General features: G+C 48.9%; 1 protein-coding gene across 2 annotated transcripts in view; it reads left to right on the top strand.

Annotated features, from left to right (window-relative positions):
• The window catches only part of SLCO2A1 (solute carrier organic anion transporter family member 2A1), an 89,786-nt gene extending 74,505 nt beyond the window's left edge, over positions 1-15,281 (top strand). For both annotated transcript variants that reach the window (XM_084754553.1, XM_084754554.1), the window contains 4 exons: positions 301-464; positions 4,884-4,948; positions 7,327-7,450; positions 8,285-15,281. In XM_084754553.1, the coding sequence (XP_084610679.1) occupies positions 301-464; positions 4,884-4,948; positions 7,327-7,450; positions 8,285-8,405 (474 nt within the window). In that variant the 3' untranslated portion in view covers positions 8,406-15,281. The remainder of the gene's footprint in view (positions 1-300; positions 465-4,883; positions 4,949-7,326; positions 7,451-8,284) is intronic.
• Positions 15,282-21,236: the final 5,955 nt, after the last annotated feature.

Genomic DNA, 21,236 nt, shown 5'->3' with positions numbered 1-21,236 from the left:
GGACTGCAGGAATTTAGCCATGTTGGACTCTTAGGGAAGACCATTTCTATTGCCCAAACAGTGAGAGAGGTGGGACACTGCCTCCCCCCTCACCCCCCACACCCTCCCCTCCCCAGGGTAGTCAAAACCCCTCATCTGGCCTCTTCAGTCTTAGAATCCTGACTTGTCCTTCTTCTCTGGAGGGCTGGAGGGGAGGGCAAAGGGTTCGTCATATTGGTGAGAGTCTGTGGCAAGAGCCAGCGTGGATGTGTGAAATATATGGGGGCAAAATCATGACATTCTCCACTCCTGTTCTTCAAGACCTATTTGAACTGCAGCTGCGTGGCTGGAGGATCTGCATCGGCAAAGACGGGGTCGTGCCCTGTGTCCTGTGCACACTTCCTGCTCCCATCCATCTTCCTCATCTCCTTTGTGGCGCTCATCGCCTGCATCTCCCACAATCCGCTCTACATGATGGTTCTTCGGTGAGTGGTACCTGCAAGGCTCCCCCCTCCACTTTGGTTTTTTGTTTTGTTTTGTTTTGTTTTTTCCCCCAAGACAGGCTTTCTCTGTGTAGCCTTGGCTGTCCTAGACTCACTTAATAGACCAGGCTGGCCTCGAACTCACAGTGATCCGTCTGTCTCTGCCTCCCCGAGTGCTGGGATTAAAGGCGTGCGCCACCACGCCCGGCCCTGTGAGGCTCTTGTTGCTACTTCTCTACCCTCCCTTTAGCATTTTACATCCTGTCTCCCACTTACAGTCTCTCCCCTCTCTCTCCTGACCCTGGGGATCTTAACAGCAGCCTGCAAGTGTCCAATGGTGACAAGATGACAGGTACACTAACGGCAGATGTTCTAGTCCCGGGAGGAGCCCCTAACACCCATGAAATACAGGCCCTGTTGGCACCCCGACACCTATTTGCAGAACGTTACATTGTGGTCCATGATGGCAGAACTGTCAAAAGGCTGAGTCACAGGTTAAAGACGGGGCTGTGCATACAGAGGCACTTGTTTTTCAATCTTAAAAGAACAGAGAAGAAGTCAGCTGGATGAAATAGCAAGCCGGAAACTGAGGAAACTTCCAGAAGGAAGATGAAAGCTGTGGAAGAGGGTGAAAGGGAGAAAACTGCAGAAGGCTAGATACCTAGTGCTCAGGTTGAGGGACAAATTAGCCAGGGTGGGGACAAGGGCGGTGTCTGGTTATAGCTGACACTCAAGTGCCTCTAAGGTTTTTACAGTGAGTGCCTCACCCTTGCTTCATTCTACCAAGGAAATAAAAGTGTCACCCAAGTTCACCTAACCACCTCCTGCCTGCCTGGTGCCCTGCGCTCCCTCCCATCCAGCCCCACCTGCTTACTTGGAAAGCAGAATAAGAAGAAACAGAGAGTGAAAACTCCCTGTCAGATTAAAAGTCTCTGCCGGAATCCTACTTCCTGGGCGTCTCGGGTGTTGCCTGACCTCACAAACCTCAGTTTCCTTGATCGTGAAAGTAAGATAGTAATCCCACTTCCAGGTGCTTGTGTCTTCAGGGTCAATTGCTCTGTAAACAGAAGGGCCTCTGCTGGGTGTGGTGGTGGCTCCTGTAAAGCCAGCACTTGGGAGGCTGAAGCAGGAAGGTCACGAGTTCAAGGTCATCCTTGCCTATATAGTAAGTTACGGCTGGGCTAAGCGGTATGAGACCCCCAAGGCAGCGGTTCTCAACCTATGGGTCGAGACCCCCCTTTGGAAGTTGCATTGACTCTTTCACAGGAGTCGCCTAAGACCACTGACAACCACAGAATTTACATTACAGCTCATTACTGTAGCAAAATCACAGTTATGACATAGCAAGGAAAATAATTCTATGGTTTGGGATCACCTCAACATGAGGAATAGTGTTAAGGGTAACGATATTAGGAAAGTTGAGAACCACTGCCCTTCCCTCAAAAAGGAGGTAAGGGATGCTGTTCTCCATACTGGTGAAGACCTATTTACCCCAGAAGGTTAAGAGATGAAGGACCAGATGTTATGTCAAGAATGTAACTTAATGACAGAGAGAGAGAGAGAGCACTTGTGTAGCTCATGCAAAGGCCTGGATTCTGGCTCTAGCGCCAGGGAGAATAAAGCAGCTGTTAGTGTTTTACTCTCTAAGTCAGTGCCCTGTCAAGTTAACCCACAAGCTACCAAGTGCCTGTCACTCTATTTCAATGACGCCAGCAGAGGATAAGAAATTCCTGTGCCTAGCATGGTGGCGCACGCCTTTAATCCCACCACTTGGGAGGCAGAGGCAGGCGGATCTCTGTGAGTTCGAGGCCAGCCTGGTCTACAAAGTGAGTCTAGGACAGCCAAGATAACACAGAGAAACCTTGTCTCAAAAAACTAAGAAAAAGAAAGAAATTCCTGTGTTAAAAACAAAAGACATTATCACAGCAGAAAGACTGTACCCTCCAAAGCTGTATTGATTATCACTGTCCCCCAGATCCTACAGTGGCGACACACAGATCCAAGTGTGGGCTTTGTGTGCAGCGGCCTTACACCCCAGCAGGGGCACACTGAGCTGCAGAGAGCCACTGCTTATACAGTGAGCTGTGAGCATGCTCCTGCTCATGCCTCAAGGCTGCTCCCTGCAGCCACAGCCCAGAGAAATGAGCCAAGAGCAGCAGTGAGAACCACGTGAACTCTGTAATAACGGGTATAGATGTGCAGAGCCCACAGCATGGTGCCTCTCCCAGTGACCTGTCACCTTCTGCTCAGTCACCTGCCTCCTTACTGCTCCCATCCTGTGCACCCCAAGGACTGACCCTGTCCCCTAAGACACTTCAGTGGGTCTCCCGTCTTCCATTCTGGGTTAGGTAGAAGCTAGTCTTCTGACCTGTGTGAGGGTTAGGGATCCTGATAGGGAATTTGATCCAGATCAAACCACCTCCCTGAGATGTGGAGACCAGCATCATTTCAACCATCCCAAGACTGGTCAGCCTAAAGAAGAACTAGAGAGGAGACTCCAGGACCCCAAGATCATTTAAAGATATATCCCACTAAGAAGATGGCACCCAAGGTAGGCCAGTGGGATTTCCTTCTTGCACAGGGTGCGTATTTTTTTCTTTTTGTTTTCTTTTTTTTTGATTTTTCGAGACACGGTCTCTCTGTGTTAGCCTTGGCTGTCCTCTGTCCTGGACTCACTTTGTAGACCAGGCTGGCCTCGAACTCACAGCAATCCATCTGCCTCTGCCTCCTGAGTACTGGGATTAAAGGCCACCACACCCACCCAACACAGGTGCTGTAGGGAAGGCATGGCTTAAGGTAACTCGGCAAATGCCCCAAGTGTTGCTTAGTAGTTCTGGCCCCAATCAGCTTGGGAGCAGAGGTCATCTGGCAATGTAAGAAAAGAGAGAGCTGTCCAAAACCTAAGATTAATTCAGATCTAGATGGGGCAGCAACCAGAAGGGGCCTAGGAGCTTGGTCAATAACGAAATTGGGGTGTCCAAGCCTTACTGAGTTAAAATGTGTGGGAGTTAGTCTGCCCGCGTGAAGGACAAAGGCAATGGGGGGGAGGGGCACTGTTAATTTTTGTTCTTGTTTCTGGGACAAAATCCCCGACAAAAGCAACTTGACGAAGGAAGTGCTTACTTTAGCTCACAGTAAGAGGATACGGCCCATTGTGGTGCAGGAGGAGGGACAGGACTGGTTCTAACTGTAAGGAAGGAGCAGGAGGCCACCGGTCGGTCACGGTCACATTGTAGCCATAGCCAGCAGCAGGAAGATGAGTACTGATGTTCAGCTCACCTTCTCGGTTCCATTCATCCCAGGAAACTATTAAATGGCATCATGAACATTCAGAGCAGGTCCTCCCAACTTAACCAAACCTCCAGGGATACATCCTCACGGATACGCCGAGAGGTCTGTTTCCCAGGTGATTCCAGATCCATAAGTTGGCAATGAAGGTTAGCCATCAAGGCATCCACTATGGATGGGGCCGTCAGAGGGACACTGCAGACACAGCGGGAAAGAACATCCATTCAGTGGCATTCCAGGCCCTGTCTGTCTGCTGGGAGATCCCGGAGGGTGCCTCTTTCTCCTACTTGAATCCCAAAGAGCATCCCCCTGCGGACATATCTAATTTGCTGCCTGACCTTAGTTATGATTGTAAGACAGTGTACAATGGCCTGGAGGTTACTCCAAAGACCTCTCCCACACTGTCCCCCTCATCTCTGATTTCTTTTCCAAGTGATAATTACCCACCCAGGAGTATGTGTGCTGAAAGCACATAGAAGTCGGAGTCCGGTCACACAGCAGGCACTTCCACCATGGCTCTGGGCTCCTCACCCTGTGTATGTGGCCTTGGCAGAATCCACAGGAACTTGATGCAAACGAAACTGTAAAGCTTTGGCTTGTGAATCCTTAAGAATTTCAAATCACATGTAAAGCAAAGCTGAGTGTGGCATCCTATGCAGCTGCTCAAGTCACATCTCACAAAGCTGCCCCGGGGGCAAGAAATTGTTTGAGACCTGCACAGAAGCTAACAGCCGTGGGCCCTCTTTTCCTGGTACAAGATGTTGTTCAGATGTGGGTGCTGTTCAGACCTGCTGCCTAAGCATCCAGCCAGAACTTCTGCTCTGCTCCCAGTCTCTCCTGCCTGCTTTCTCACCCGAGCAGTCTCTGGAAAAACCCTGAAAATAATCCTGACTGCCCATTGTCCAACTCAAGTTTGCATCCACTTCTCCTGGGATACCCATGTTTTTTAATAGATGCAGGCTGAGAATCTGTATTTTGAATACTGGTTAACCTAGGTGATGCCGCGGATCCAGCAGTGGTGCTTTGAGAACCATGGGCACTGCTCTGAGTCTCTCTGTTCCCCACCCCCAACCCCAGGTAACCCTGCGGCCCAGAGCCCTCCCAGTGCTGACTGCCCCATGTTTTCCTTTTCAGCGTGGTGAACCAGGATGAAAAGTCATTTGCCATTGGGGTACAGTTCTTGCTGATGCGCTTGCTGGGTAGGTAACTAAGAACCTACCTTCTGGAGTAGAGGCTGTGGACCATGGACATCTAAAGGCCATGGGGTTGGGGTTGTGGGGGGGCAGGGTTAGGGGAAGCCCCATCTCATCTTGGCTGTATGGAGGAGCTGTGTCTACCCAACAGCAGGCACCGAGCCCTCACTGGGACGGTTTGCCTGATTGCTTGAGATCAGGAAAGATTCTGTCTACAGCACTCAAGCCAAATTAAATTATGGAAGGAAAAGAAAAGGGCATACATAGCTCGAGAACACTGAATACAGAGTTAAAGGCAGGTATTTTTAAAAATCTTTCTCCAAGAATCCGCCCTAGGAAACAAAAGACAGAGCAGCTTCTGAGCTGAGCCCTGGCTCCCTTCCCACTTTCCAGACTTCTCTCTTCAGCCACGGTTCAGCAAATGTCCCTTCCGTCAGGGGATTCTCTGCCTACAAACCCTGTCTGTCCTCAAGTAGCAAGGAGCACCGCCCCATCTCAAGCATGCATATGCATGATCAGCAGAGACCCACAGGGAGGGAGGACTCCCACGGGAGCAGGAGGCATCTGGCTTCCCTGAGTACAGTGAGGGGACACATAGCAGGTGCTTTCCCAAAGCTGCCCTTTGACACCCTTGACACATCTATGCATTAGACTCAGCGCAAGGCACTAGTATGAAGGCCTTTGCGGTGATGGGTGAGCAACAGTAAAAAGAGACCGAATTCAACAGAGGATCTTTGAACTTAGAACTGCAGGCGTTGGGGATTTAGAGATTCCAGGCAGAAGGACTTCAATTATTATGAAGGCGCACAGTCCGACCTTGACCTCTGGAACCCATATGGAGCCTGCTCTGCATCACTATACAGGGGTACATACAGGTCACCTCTTGTCCTGCCATGGCTTCCGTTACCCTTCCAGCATGTGCCACCATCCCTACTGAGGTCACTTGGGCAGGTGCCTATGCAGGGAGACTGCCACCAGCATTTTCAGTGGAGTTTCTTGGCCTTAAGCCATTGGTCCTGTGATTGACCCTTCACCCTCTAAATGACAACTGTCAATTCCTGAGCCTCACGAGGGACCCAGGGTATCTTGTCCGGGTAGAGGCTGGCTTGTCAGCACAGCTCCTTGTATTTATTTATGACTTACCGTCTATAGCTGGCGTATAACTTACTCTACTGGCCTGGCAGGGAAAGAGACCTGGCATTCCTCCCAGAGGACCTGCCCTGCCCTGCTTCTAGTGGTGACCTAGAGAACAGCCTCTCTGTCCTGCAGCTCCGAGCACTTGCTGCTTCTAATTTTCCACCTGAGCTCAGATAACTCAATGTTGGGGCCACAGTTAGAAAACCCAGGCCTTGGAGGAATTCCACTCATCGCTTAAGAACACAGCTCCACTCTGGGGTAGATGAAAAGATTGCCTATTTATAAACTCCAGCAGGCTTACAATTACCCAGAGATGCTCTTGAAACCTCTCTTTGACTTCTTTTCGGTTTCGGGGATGTGTCACTGGGGCCAGTTTCCAACCAGCCACTGTTCACCTGTAAACCGGAAAGTGAGCAGGGGCTGAGGGGCTGCTCGTGGGAGGGAGCTGCCTGTGGGTGAGGCCTCCGGGCTGGATTGCTTCTTTCTTCCAGAAACAGCAACTCACAGCATGGTAGACAGTCAGGTGTTTTCAGCACCACGTTGCTGTGAATGGGATGGCCCATCCCTGCTGTAAATCCTGAACAAGTCCGCCCTGACCCACTGGCTGCTGGTCAAGTCCACCCTGACCCACTGGCTGCTGGACAAGTCCATCCTGACCTTGACTTAGCTAGCTTCTCATGACTTAGCTAGCAACACGGAGCATGGTGGGGTTGGGTAGTGGGCAACCCAGTAAAGCTTTGAGCCTGCTGGACAACTACACCTTAGCACTCAGCACTCAGGTGCTGGGACTCTTTGGCAGCCTAGGTCTCCGAAGGGTGTTGGCTAACCCAGTGGGGCAGTTTGGAGTGAGAGAAGGGCATGGAATCCTAGCGGGGAGGTGGGGGGGGTGGGGGGATGGGGAGGGCCGGGGGGCGGGGCAGGACGGTGGGCTTGCTCACTCGCTTTTCATTTGAAGCCGTGTGAGGACTTGGTGCTGCTAGTAATCTGGAGATCGAATCTCTACTTGGGGCCTCACCTTAAGCGTGAGAACTAGGCGGTGTGTCTGAGCTGACACCAGGCTGACCCTGTGGTTCATTCTGTCCTGAAAGGGTTTCCCTTTTACCTCCTAAGCCTTCCGGTGAAAGGGGAACTGAACTTGGGCTTCACTAGCAGGTCACTTGTGAGGCCTCAGCTGTGTGGACTGTGCCATGGGGGGGATTGGGGTGGGGGTCAGGCACCTCTGACTGCCTTCTTCCCACTGTTGCCAGCCTGGCTGCCATCTCCATCCCTGTACGGACTCATCATCGACTCCTCCTGTATCCGGTGGAACCACCTGTGCTCAGGGAGACAAGGGTCGTGTGCATATTATGACAATGACGCTCTCCGAAACAGGTGAGGGGGGGGGTGCTCCTATGCACACAGGTGTCTAGGAGATTAGTTAGGCCTGTGGTTCCAGCAGAAAAAAAAAAAAGAAAGTTTATTTGTTTGTTTGGTTTGGTTTGGTTTTTGCCTCATGGCTGTGATGGGGGCTGTCAGGCTTCTGAGGGACAAGATAGGAGAGATGACTCTGCAGACTCTACCATGGACAGAGAGCAGAGGCCACTAAGGCAGGCACTTGGGGACCTGTAAGGAGCCATTCAGATGAGGTGGCCTCTGAGGTATTGGCCCCTCATGAGCCCATGGCAAAGTCATAGCAACCAAAAAATGTTCACCAAAGGTAAAGGGGTGCCTGGAGGCTGAGAGAGATTATGAATGTGGAATAGAGCATGGTACCCACAGAGTTCCAGGAGGGGGAGTCTAGCCTATATCAGTGAGCCAAGTCCAGCCATCTCTCCTGTGGCTACCATTCCGTCATCTACAAATGGAGGGGAAGGTGGGCTTGCCGGGGCTGTGCCAGGGCTAGAAACACTGAGGACAGACAGAGAAGGCCAGCAGAGGAGCAGCTGAGAGATACCCTCTGGGGACAGCTGGGGACAGTAGTGTTAACTTCTGGCCATCAATGGTGACAGCGGAGAACAGAGGCTCACTAGTGTCACGTGTGTGTCCAAAGCGACCGCCCCCACCCCCACCCCCGACCTGGGAGGTGACAGCCCATTAACTGTCCTCACAGCTGTCTTCACAGCTCCTAGGCCACTGTGGAAAGTGTTCATCTTCCCGAAGTCTGTGGTCTGAGGACACAAGCGGACGACCCCTCCTCCCTCACCACCCCTGTCTTCTGCTTCCCAGGTACCTGGGCCTGCAAGTGCTCTACAAGGTTCTGGGCACACTGCTGCTCTTCTTCACCAGCTGGAGGGTGAAGAAGAACAGGGAATACAGCCTGCAGGAGAACACCTCGGGTCTCATCTGACGTCATCGCCCCCGCTTGCCCTGACCCAGAGACCGGGCCCCGCCTCCCTCCACACCCAGCTGTATTAACTAGTGTTAACGTGCCTTTCCCTTTCCTTCCTTCCTTCCTTCCTTTCTTCCTTCCATTCCTTTCTCTTTATCTCTTCCTTCCTTCCCTCCATTTTCTTTCTTCCTTCCTTTCTCTCTCTCTCTCTCTCTCTCTCTCTCTCTCTCTCTCTCTGTATCCCTCATGGTTCTGAGCACTGAACTGCAGTGCTCAGTTTCTCCAACTCCTTGGAAGGGATCCGCCACATAGACAGGCTCTCCTCAGCACTGGGCCCTCCAACAAGATGCCCATAACCAGGCAGCCTGTGCTCTCTCAGGAATACTTAAGTAGAGTGAGAAAAGGGGACCAAGCCTTCCATACCAAGCAGACCAACTCTGCTCCGACTCCACCCACGACCCCCCCCCCTCCCCCGCAGAGGCAGAGGAACAGGCTGGCTCCTTAACAGCCAGAACTGGGCTACGGGAGCTGGCTGTGGCCACTTTTTATCTGAATTCAACCCAGCGTGGAACCCAGAATAGGCTGGCTCCCCCCTAGATTTCCCACTTTCTGCCCTTGAGGCTGACTTGGAAGCTGCCATTTGGGGCGTGTAGCCCTCTCTATAGCCTACACCCTGGTATCAGAGCAGGCGCTAAGGAACCAGAGATTAGGTCATGCAAACACTGCTCGTAGGAACCTGAGGTCTCTACCCTGCTATCAGCATACGCTTCTCTCTGCATTGCAAGCTGAGAAAGCCAAGAGGAGCCCAACTAAGGAGGGCCCAGTCTCCACCCTCACAATGGAGACCAGACCCATGCCCCTCACAGACCCGAGAGGCCATCCCTGCCATTCCCCGGAAACAGAAGAGTGGTCGCATGTGGACTTCACTGACTGGAGTTCAGCTCATGCACAGAGGAGCAAGGGGGAGGGGGAGTGTTAAGGGGGCACATGAGATGCAGCCAGAGCTGGATGTCAGAGCAGAGCGGATGTCACCTGTCACTGTGCTAGACGGGCAGCCAGGTTGATTTGCGTACAAACACGTTGTATTCATTGACACGTTCTCAGCTTCTTCTCCCTGCATCTGGATGGAGGTGGGCCCATTCCGTGGGCCCGGGCTGGGGGCCACTACTGTTATGCAACAGAGAGCCAAAGGCCGAGGCCCAGGAAGGAAGCCCTTTACCTGCTTATTGGAAACTGACTTGGCGCTCAGCAGTGATGCTACATGGCTCTCTGAGAGCCCCGCCCCCTTGTAAATCTTCCCTCCTTTTGCACCAGGACCTTCTCCCACAGAGCGCTTGGTGGGCAGCAGGGACACACTCACATATTGTCAGGCATAGCAGGTGCCCAAACATTGGCAGAGAAGATCCTGACCTGACCCACCCATGCCATTTAGGGCTCCCACGAGCCTGGCTCTGCTTCTGACCCTGCGTGAGATGGAGAGCTGGTTCACTGTGTCCCCGAGGCAGCCAGGCAATTGTCACTGCCTGATGTGACATTTAAGTGCCTTCCAGAAATGCCTTAGATGGTGAGAAGCTAAAAGGTTTATGTCAGTCTGGCCAAGCTACCGTGAGACTGAAGTCTTCGTGGAAGCCATCGGTACCGTCAGCATTCTCTCACAAACCACCGGGCTCAGTTCCACAGATCTTACTGAGGAGGAGGCTCCACACAACCTCACGGGCCAGTTTCAGCGTGTGCAATGGTTCTGTTTGGATTCTCTGCAACTAACCCTGGGCTTATTTGTTGCGATTTAGCCAGATTCTGAAGGCACAGCCTTCAGCCGACCTCACAAACAATGAATGCCAACCTTTGGGTTCTGAAAGATTGCTTGGCCCACAAGCCTTTATTCTAATATGTTAATATATTATAATTTTGTTATGGGTGTAAGTTGGTGTGTATGGGTGTGATTTGTGCTGTGTGCAGAATTTGCGCCTTCTAGACAAAGAAGTGCCCATGCTCCAGCCTTTCGGGCCTGTAGCCAAAAACACCAGAGACCCTGTCACTCTCAAGCCATCAGCCTAGTGCTAAGCAGGCCCCAAGTGCTGCCTTTGAGTTCAGATCCAGAAATGGGCTTGGCCACAGACACTATATCGTGAATACCACAGTCACAACTGATCCAGCAAATCGTGCCTCTCAAGCGCCACAGGAGCCCCTGGCTCCTGAAAGATCTCACTTTCTTTTCAATTAGAGAGTAAAGTGTCACAGGCTCCCGTGAGTGCATCGTGCTCAAGATTACTGTTAAAATGCAGACACACTCTGCACCAAGCCTGAGTCCGTTTCTATGGCTGTAAAGGGGATCCAGAAATTCCGTTTTCCAGGCAGACGAAGGCAGCCCTCAAGCTCACCCATGCGTTGGCACCAAGTCCAGTCATGACCATGAGGATTAACCACCAGAGGTGCCTTTACATTTATAAGGGCCATGATAGGTCTTTGGTCTCCTTTCCGTGAAGCTTAGAGCCCCTGTAGGGTCTGACTCAGGGCCCCAATCTCCATCCTGGGCACAACTGCAGCTATATCTTTCTCTGCCACCCCACCCAGTCCTAGGAAGCCCTTCCCTGTTTACCACCCTATCTTCCTCGTGCCATCCAGCCTCACAAGGCAAGAATGGAAGAAGAGAAGGATATCTCTAGCAAGCATCCTTTGGTCCCAAGCCTTCTGCCAGACTCCTCCTCACAGTTCATAATGGAGTTCACACTAGAAAATAAAGAATCTTAGTCAGGAATGGTGGAGTGTACCTCTAACCCCAGCACCTGGGAGGCAGAGACAGGTATATCTCTGTGAGTTCAAAGCCAGGCTGATCTACATACTGAGTTCCAGTATGGTCAGGGCTATATAGTGAGACAGAGAGAGAGAGAGAGAGAGAGAGAGAGAGAGAGAGAGAGAGAGAGAGAGAGAGAGAAATCCAAAGTCAAGGAAGCAGCCAGGAAGGCTCACATCACACAACTCTCTCTCTCTCTCTCTTTCTTTCTTCCGAGGTTAGGAGGAGTCTTAGGGAGTGAGAAGGCCCCCTCTTTTCCCACTGAAGTTCACTGACTTGTGAGAGGGAAGTGGAAGAGTCTCTCTAGGGTGACCTAGGTTGGATGATAGAGGTTGGGAGAGCCAGACAATACTTCATTTACCTGCCTTCTCTTCACGTACTCCAAGGATGCCCTAACTACTCATCAAACAAGAGCCAGAGAGCCCTCTGGGCACTGCAAGGGAAAAGGCAGACATGGAGAAAAGGGACACAGAGGAGAGGACATTGAGAAGCAGAGCGGCGAGGATGAGGCACGCACACAGACAGACCTTTCGGGGGAAACACCCTCATCTGGGGACTGGTTATCACAGTCTCACTTGAGAAACAGAGCCATGTTGTATTTTCTTCAACACTTCCAAAGATGGAGAGATACAGCTAGGCTGGGTCCTGGATTACTGTCAGCTTGATATTAAAGTATTGTACTGCAGCTTCCCAGAGAGATTGGCAGCAGTATGTGTGAGGGAGGAGGGGGGATCTTTGCAAATCCAGAAGAAAACCCCCATCTTTCCCAGCCACTGGAACTAAACACTGGAGGGAAAATGTCCATCCCTGCCAATAGGGCTGCGTTCTTTAACCTTTCATCAGTGATTAAATATGTAAACAGGTCCCAGGCAAGCCCTTGACAAATCATTAATGAGAGAGAGCCTTTCTCTCATGACATGCCCTGCCTGTGTATCAGTCTCCACACCCATTTCCAGCCCTGTCCAGTGGCCACAGGACACAGGGCTCCCTATCTTGCTAAAGTCCCTGCTCCCTAGGCACCTGCTGCACTTTGATAACAATTATAAAATGTGCATAGATTCCCTACAGTTTGCCAGGCCATGCATTCACTTTAGCAAACTCCTCAAATCACCCAGAATAGGCTTGGCTAGGCTTCAGTCACATGACACAAAACACATTTATCTCCCATTTGCACAAAGCCCATGGCTTGTTTGGGTGACTCTCTAGGGCAATGGCTTCCAAGAGATACTAACTACTTGGACTTGAGGTACCTCTGTGTCATCAGTCCACAATTAATGAGTCAGGGAAGAAAGCTAAGGAGGTCTCGCACTGGTAAGCAAGTGTTTTGGCAAGAAGGTGCACAGGCTCTCTTCTCAGGCACTTGGCCAGAACTTGTCTCAGGGCGCTACCTAACTGCTGTACGCGTGGGGGAAATCTGATCTTCTCTGCACAAGGAGAAGAGGGAGCCGACTTAGACAGGTGCTGCTAGAATCCTCCACCAAGGGGAGTGATTCTAGATGAATCATTGTGCTCACCAAGGACCCTTCAATTAGCCCCGGTCAGGCTGTTGGAAGAAGTAGAGGCAAGAGGAAGCATCCACAGTGGGTCCCTCCCCAGAGATGAAAAGACGATACCTAGTGATGGGAGAGTGGGGAAGAAGAGGGTCTCAGAAGAGGCAGAAATGATGGACCAAAGGCTGAGAAACATGCAGGGGTTCTCTTTAGTTGGCAGAGATTTTAGGCAAAGGATAAGAAGGCGGAGGAGCTAGAGGGAGGACTGCACATTAAGCATGCTCCCAAGGGGAGGAGCTTATCTCCAAGGGAGGAGTCTCAGCCAGAGCTTCTTCCTGAACTGAGGCCAGCATAACCATCACATCCCACAGATAAGGGCGGTCTTTCCCAGCTGTCAGTCATGCTTTGTTTGTTTAGTAGCTAGTGTGTGCAAGGACCAGATACGACACATTCCCTGACTTTACAGTGTGTATACCTTGAGCAAGGGTAGGAACTAGACACATGACAAAGACCCAAGCGCTATGAATTCAGTTGAGAAATCAGAGAAGGGGCTAGGGCTGATTTCAAGGGTCAAAAGTACAGGCGGAGGGGACAGAGTTGTGAACAAAGGTAGCAAACGTGTGCACATTCTGAGAACTCACTGGTCAGGGGCATCTGACGGAGAACAGCGATAAAGCCAGGAGATCCGTAGGGTCTAGGTTTAGCGGCTCCTTAGAGGTCCTTCAGGGCTGTCCTCCACCAAGCCATGAAGATTGAGGCCAGCCTGGTTCTCTGCCCACTCAAAGACTGGGGAACAGCCTTAGAGGGTCAGTCAGTACCAGGAGAGCATTGCTACTTCAAAATATTGTCCTGGGAGGGGACTGCTACACCCTAGAGAGCAGAAGAGCCACCCTCCCAAGCAGTCCCAGCTTACCCCTGGGATAGCCTCCCTCCCTTGCTTCAGCCAAATGTGGCTCCCCCTTTCTCGCTTCTCTCTCTCCAGGTGGGAGCTGGAGCCCCAGGGGTATAATTGAAGCCAAGTGGGCCAGCTTATTTTAAAAAGGTCTTCTGTTCAGGCTCCCCTAAACTTGTCTTTGGGTCTCTTTGTGGGTCTCACGGTGCATCATTTAAAACGTACACAGCCCCCAGATCTCTAAGAGTGTCTCTTAGAGGTCTCAGATAGGGACAAGCACTAGACTGAATGTTCTGACCCCTCACAAACAGTAGCTTCAAGAAGAGGAATTAGGCGGGGTTAGGGGTGGCGACTCTCGAAATGACAAGAGCGCCCTCCCCTGGGCTAGTTCTGGGACAAGGCGACTGGAATTCCAGAATGGCTCCCGAAGTCGGGAGTGGGTTGACCGATCAGAGAATGCTAGGCACTCCGTGCTGTCGCTGTTTAAAGAGAAGCAAGGGTGCAGCTGGCAGAGAGCGGTGTCCCGGGCCGGTTCTTGCAACTTGACCCTCACTACCCGGCACTGCTGTCGCAGTCCGCCACCAGCGGGCGCCGCTCACCCGGGCCGCGATGAGGTAGCGCCACCTTGGGGGTCGCTTCACGCAGCCTGCAGATAAGGTGTCCCTGAGGCCAGGTAGCCCGCTGCGAAGGGTACCCTTCAAACTCGTCGCCACCCTCTGACAATCTAGGCTTCCCACCCAAGCACCCTCTGGCCTGCAGCGCTCATGCCTTGCAACCTGGCACGGGCAGGCCGGTCACTTGGGGGCATCGTGGGGCCCCTCTCCCGCAGGTGCTGTCAGCCTCCTCACAATCACAGGCTGCAGTATTCAGCGACCGCAGGGTGTTCAGTCAGCTTCCACCTCCACCTTCTAGGTCTCTAGTGTTTACCAGTGTACCTCTTAGGCCTCAGGACAAATCATAATTGCAGGCACTGCCCACCTCCAGAAAAGGTCCCTTCGCTCCTTGTCACCTACTAGGGCACTCTGGAAAGGACTGAGCGCCAATCTCGGAAGCAAAGACAGACTTAGCCAGGAAAGCACACAAACTGGGTCCCAGCGATTGGCTGATCAATTCCAGACATGGTGGTACTTGAAGGAGACTCGCAGACAGACACTTTTTTCCTGATGCAGGGGACACTGAAGTCCCCACCTTTTGCTTCAAGTTTTCCTTCCTTGACTTCTGCATCTCAAGTAATGGGCATTTCAGCCTTAAGTGACCAAGACCGAAAACTTACAAACAAGATGAAAACATATTTGTAAAAAGCCTTCCCTGGCAACGTAAGATGAAAATTTCCGGTTGGCTTGTTCGCTGCATTTTGATAAAAGGACATGAGAAGATGACTTCCACTGTCATTTAGGTGCAGGACAGTGTGACTCTTAGAAAGTCTGTTGATATTGCTTTGTGTACAGTCCGTGCCCACCTCCCCACCCTGCCCTCCTCTGGTGAGGAGCTTCCGCTCACTGCAGGTTAACCTAACTTACGCTAACGCTTCATAAAGACGGTACTATGTAATCCATGCTGATGTCTTTGAGATTTGTTGCTTGTAGTTTTGGTTGTTCGTTCTTTTTTTATTGCTGTGTGGCACTCTCTTGGTTGGCCATGCCATAATTTCTGTATCTATTCGTCACGTTATTTCGATGCCTTCCTATTATTATGAATAAAATGAAAATGAAAATTGTGAGGTTTTTTTGGTGGACCTATGTTTTCAGTTCTGTTGGGGAAATGAAACCTGATAGGTCATAGGCTAAGTAAACAGTTAGCTTTCTAAGAAATTAACTCTTTCCAAAATAATTAATCCCAGCACTTGGGAGGCTGAGGCAGGAGGATCTCTGTAAGTTCGAGACCAGCCTGGTCTACAAAGCGAGCCCAGGACAGCTAAGATTACACAGAGAAACCCTGTCTCGAAAAACAAAAAACAACAAAAACCAAAATTGAATAAACATTTCAGTAGCAATGTAGACATCTCTGGAAACTTTGGTTGGAAAAAAAAATACAACAGCCCAGCTCTGTTGAGGTTTAATTGGCTTAGTTCTGTCAACTTGTTTGGAGAAATGTGTGCAGTCATACGACTATGGCGGCTGGGCATGGGCTCATGTTTTTGAACACTTAGTTCCCAGTGTGGGGAGGGTGTGAGAGATGCAGCCTTGCTGCAACAAGTGCTCTGGGGCCAACTTCTGAGACTTTGAAGCCTCACCTCACTTCCGCATCCCTTTCTTTCTACTACTGGCTACCATTAAAGATGTGATCTCTAAGCTTTCGGCTCCAGCTCCCATGTCTCTCCCCCATAATGGACTCTCCCTAGGGAGAGCAAATTACACTGGTAGTCACTGATGTATTTATATCTTAAACGGTTTTGTAAATCACCTTTTAGATTCTTTCAGAACTCAACCACTGGGGATGATCTGAGGCTTTCCACAAATCCTTGTTCTTTTTGTTTTGTTTGGTTGGGTTTTTTGTTTGTTTGTTTGTTTTGGTTTTTTGAGACAGAGTTTCTCTGTATAGCCTTGGCTGTCCTGGACTCACTTTGTAGACCAGGCTGGCCTCGAACTCACAGCAATCTGCCTGCGTCTGTTTCCCAAGTGCTGGGATTAAAGGCGTGCGCCACCACTGCCTGGCCCTTGTTTGGTTTTTCTTTACTTTTTTTTTTTTTTTTTGTCTTGCTGATCCCCAGATTACATTTTGTATCGAATTGTCTTCAAGTTTATTGAGTTTTCTTCTGCATCCTATAAATAGAGTCTAGTAACCACCCAGGTATATTTTAACTTTAGTTTTATGTTTTTGGTTCTAAAAATACTGTTTCTTTTTTTAAAAATTATCACATCCATGATTTCAATGCTAAGAGACCTTGTATACCAATTAAGATTGTATTTTCCTTTAACTATAGGGCCTTTGAACTATTTACAATAGCCACTTTAAACTTGGCTAAGTCAGACGTCTGGGCCATCTCCTACCTTGGCTGCTTTGATTTCTGGATGTTGGCCACATTTCCCTTCTCGTTTGCTCATCTGGTTTTTTTAAGCATGCACTGGGCATTGAGAGTAATGTTTATAGATACTCCAGACTCCACAATTGTCCTTTTTCCTGTTGCTGAGGATTGGACCCAAGGCCTTGTATGTGTGAGGCAAATGATCAGCCACTGACCTCCACCCCCAGTCTCCTGCTGCCATTTCTTAAAGAATCATGGTCCTCATTTGAATAAACAGTGCATCACCCAGGGCACCAGTTCTCATCCTGTGTGTCATGACCCCTTTGACAAATTCTATCTCCAAAAATATTTACATTACTATCCATAACAGTAGCAAAATTACAGTTATGAAGTAGCAACGAAAACAATTTTATGGTTAGAGGTCGCAGCATTAGGAGGGTTGAGAACCAGTCAGGGTCTCCTGTGGGCTTGAAGGTAGGGATTTTGAGGAAGGTCTAGAGTCAGCTCCCAGACACATCCTTACCTTCCCATGGCACTGGATGTGGACAGAACGCTCTGGTGTCCGTTCTAGCATCTTGAGGGTTTGAGGTATGAGACATGGGACTGGAGAAATAGATGGAGTTAGAGTCACAACCAATCACCTTCCACCTATGCAAGGGAGCTTTCTTTGGTTTCTTACATATCTCATCTTTCTCAAGAACAGCCATGGGACACCCATGAAGAATATTTCAGGATCATGTGCGTGATCCACCAGTGTCTTCTACACAGACACACACATGTGGTGGCCCAAATTCGTCTTTTAAGAACTTATTAAAACATGGGATGATTTTGTTTATTTGGTTGGTTGGTTGGTTGATTGGTTGGTTGGTTGGTTGGTTTGGCCAGCTACATGATGATTCACAATGGTGAAGGACTCACACAGACACACGGTCTTGGGTCACCTCAATGGTTTTGTACTCATAGTGTCTGAAGGACTCATAGGGTTGTATCTTGATTGCTTGTCTGGGCTTGCTGTTGTCTTAAGAATGGAAAGAATGTTCTCCTACAGCTTTTTTTTTTTATCTGTTGGGTAGAAATCTATGGCCTCTGAAATCGTCTCCCAGTCAAAGCAAAGTAGCACTAGTCATAAAATGATTGATTGGTTGAGCCATGTTGTCTTCGAGTTTTCATTGCTGAGGTAAAACACTGGGACCAAGAGCCACCAGGAGAGGGAAGGGTTTATTTTCACCTTACAATTCTCATCACAGTCCATCACTGAGGGAAGTCAGGGCAGGAACCTGGAGGCAGGAGCTGATGCAGAGGCCATGGAGGGGTGCTGCTTACTGCCTTGCTCCCCGTGGCTTACTCAGCTTGATATCTTATAGCACCCAGGACCACCATCCCAGGGGTGACCCCACCCACCATGGGCTAGGCCTTCCTAATTACACTAGCTGTAATGCCGCCAAGGCACAAACACACAGCATCATAGATAAATCTTGCAAATGTTTTGCTGAGTGAAGGCTAAAACACAGAACACAAACCCAACAATTCCAAAGACAAACAGCGAAAAAGAAGAGGTCAAATATGGAGGTAGAAATGTTAGTGGCATGGAGGAGGGGGAGGGGTGTTGCCTGCAGCAATAGGAAATTTCCTGGACTCATGGCGGGCACCTTGTGTTGTCGTAATTCATTTGGTCGCGCACTCTTACGTCTTGTACCTCTGTGTACTGAGCTCCCCAGTATAAAAGATCACAATGTCATGCGTGGGCCTCAGCTCGACACTACAATAACTACCCCCATCACCCCCAGGAATTAAACAAGGAATCATCTGGGAAGTCAAATTCATACCTAACATTTTCTACGGGTTTATTTAATTAGGGGTTTTGAGGGATTTCAGATTCTAGTCAGCACTGGTGGGTCTATTATATTAATAACATGCTACAGACTTTGGGAAAGAAATGTTTTCATGTTAAAATGTCCTGATGGGAAAGCATTCTCCACTGTGGAACTCGTACCCATAGGCCTCTCCATTTATGAAGTTGTTTGAAGGAGGGGCTGTTATGACTGCGCTCCAAGGGACTGCCTGCTCTAAAATTCATTTTCCCTAGACATGGCCTCAAGCCAAAAGTCTGACTTTTTTTTTTTCCTTGCTAAAATCTAAGAGAAAGGTGACATTTCTTCCTGATTTCTTAGTCTGCAGTCATAGGGAGAAAACAAATTATGTGGGAAGAAATGGGACCGTCAATTGTAACACTAGGCATAATTTATAATAATAGGCCAGCCTGTTATTATAGCTTGAAACCCATTTGGATCTGAAAGTATTGCAATTAGTAGGCTTTTAGACCCAACCATCTTCGTCCGTTTGTTCCCCCCTCAACAGAGTGCAGAATTTATTTATTAGATGAAAGCTTAGTTATTACTATATGGCTTAATTTTATACTTGAAAAGTGCTTATTTCCAAAAACGCCTTTTGTTTGTTTGTTTAAAATAAAGTCTAACCCTCTATCCATGAATTAGAAAGAAAGAAAAAAGAAAAAAAGAAGGAAGGAAAGAAAGAAAGGAAGGAAGGAAGGAAGGAAGGAAAGAAGAAAGAAAGAAAGAAAGAAAGAAAGAAAGAAAGAAAGAATTCACATAAGCTTACTCACATCTCAGAGATGAAAACTCCCAGTTTCACTCAGCTTTCTCTGAGGTTGCCAAGATGGCCGCTGGGCCGGCCCTAAGAAGGCAGAGGAAGGACGGTGTACATCAGCCTCTGCCAAGGGGACAGTGAGTCAGGAAGTTTCAAACCACTTAGGTGTTTATCTCAATCTAGGAATGCTAGCACATCCTTGTATTGAATACACAAGTCTATAAGTTCGTATCACATGTACATCAATGGAGAAGAAAGGAAGTAGGCATCTCACCAATAACTTCAGTGCGTGAAGCGTATTCAGCTGCAGCCAGTCCTGTATCCAAATATTCCGTCCATCCCATCTGTCAGCGTACCCACCACGTTACTGTGCCCTATCTGCTTGCTTATCTACATTATTTACTCTAGCATCCACCCAGTCAGACACTTGTCACTTGTCCTAGACAAAGCTCCTCGCCCATCCACTTACCCAACCTTCTGTGCACCTATCAACCCTCTCACTGACAAATCGCATCCTCCCATCCCCCATCTGTCACTTTTGTTTTCTTTTTCTATTCACTTGTCCATCCAACCGGCTCGTTGGTTTACATGATAATCTTTCTAGAGACCTGTGTCACTCCCCAGATGGAGACTTTCCTTCTCTGACTTGTCTGGATTCATTTCATTGTCAGCAATCATGAGAAGAGCACGCGTTCCATGGGCTTAGTAAGGTCTGTCGACTCATGCCCTAATTGCCACCCAAGTAAACATCATTGCAACAGACACTACGGATCTTGTAGTATTGTCCCAAACATTGGGTCTTCTGTTATCAATCTCCTAATAGTTATATATTCTCATCATATATAACCTCCACTATAAATGTTTAAACAACAAATTGGACATGATATACACCACTCTAAGAGCTTTGGTAAATAAGTATTACATGAATTATACATTTATTCCAAGATATGAAAAGGAAAGTTAGAAAAATTGAGAAGGAATAATAAACCACTTAAAAAGAGCCATTCAGAAAATGAGACATGGGGCTGGAGAGATGGCTCAGTGGTTAAGAGCATTGGCTGCTCTTCCAGAGGAACTGGATCCAATTCCCAGCACCCAGTGACAGCTCACAACTGTCTGTAGCTCCAGTTCCACGGGGTTGGATACCCTCACACAGACATATGTGCAGGCAAAATACCAAAGCACATAAAATAAAAATAAAGATAGATCAAAAGAGAGAAAGAAAATGAGACACAGTTGATCTTTTGTTTGTTTGTTTTGTTTTAGACAGGGTCTCACTCTATAGTTCTGGCTGGCCTGGAACTTGCTATCATGACCAGATTAGCTTTGAGGTCACAGAGGTCCACCTGCCTCTGCCTACCTAGTGATGGGACTAAAAGAGTGTGCTGCTGGCCTGGAGAGAGGGCTCAGCGGTTAAGAGCACTGGCTGCTCTTCCAGAGGTCCTGAGTTCAATTCCCAGCAACCACATGGTGGCTCATGACCATCTATAGTGAGATTTGGTACCCTCTTCTGGTGTATGGGCATACATGTAGGCAGGATACTATATGTAATAAATAAATAAATCTAAAACAAATAAATAAAATAAAAATAAGTACAATTTTAAAAAAGTGTGCTGTAAGCTCCAACTTTTCCAAGCCTACTTTATTTGGGGTTCTTTAAATGTTTATACCTCCCTTCCAACTCACCTACCTTAGATAGAAGATAAAGGAGGTTTATGGGAACAGGAGAAGTAGACCTTGTTAAATTCAATTCTGGAAGCGATTCCCCCAGAGTAGTCGGCAGGATTTCAACAGAACAGCAATTCCTCCAAAGTTGCTGCTGGATGGAACCTGGAACGGCAGCCAGAGCCCGGAGCCTCAAAGCCTTCGCTGGAGCTTCTTGAAGTACAGAGATAAATAGCCAAATAATACCAAGACCCAAAAAGCCCTGCCTCCTGTTTTGAGCTCATATATATATATATATATATATATATATATATATATATATATATATATTCTCCTCTTAGAGTCTGTACTAGGATGTTTTTCAGCCAGCAAAAACCGAGCACCTCCCCACCCCACCCCCACCTCCGATGAAGTGGTTTGATTTCTAAATGGATAA

Source organism: Acomys minous, assembly GCF_964271855.1.
Source record: "Acomys minous genome assembly, chromosome: 13".
Lineage (NCBI taxonomy): Eukaryota > Metazoa > Chordata > Mammalia > Rodentia > Muridae > Acomys > Acomys minous.
The sequence above is the reverse complement of the archived record's forward strand: the minus strand, read 5'-3'. Positions and strand labels throughout refer to the sequence as shown.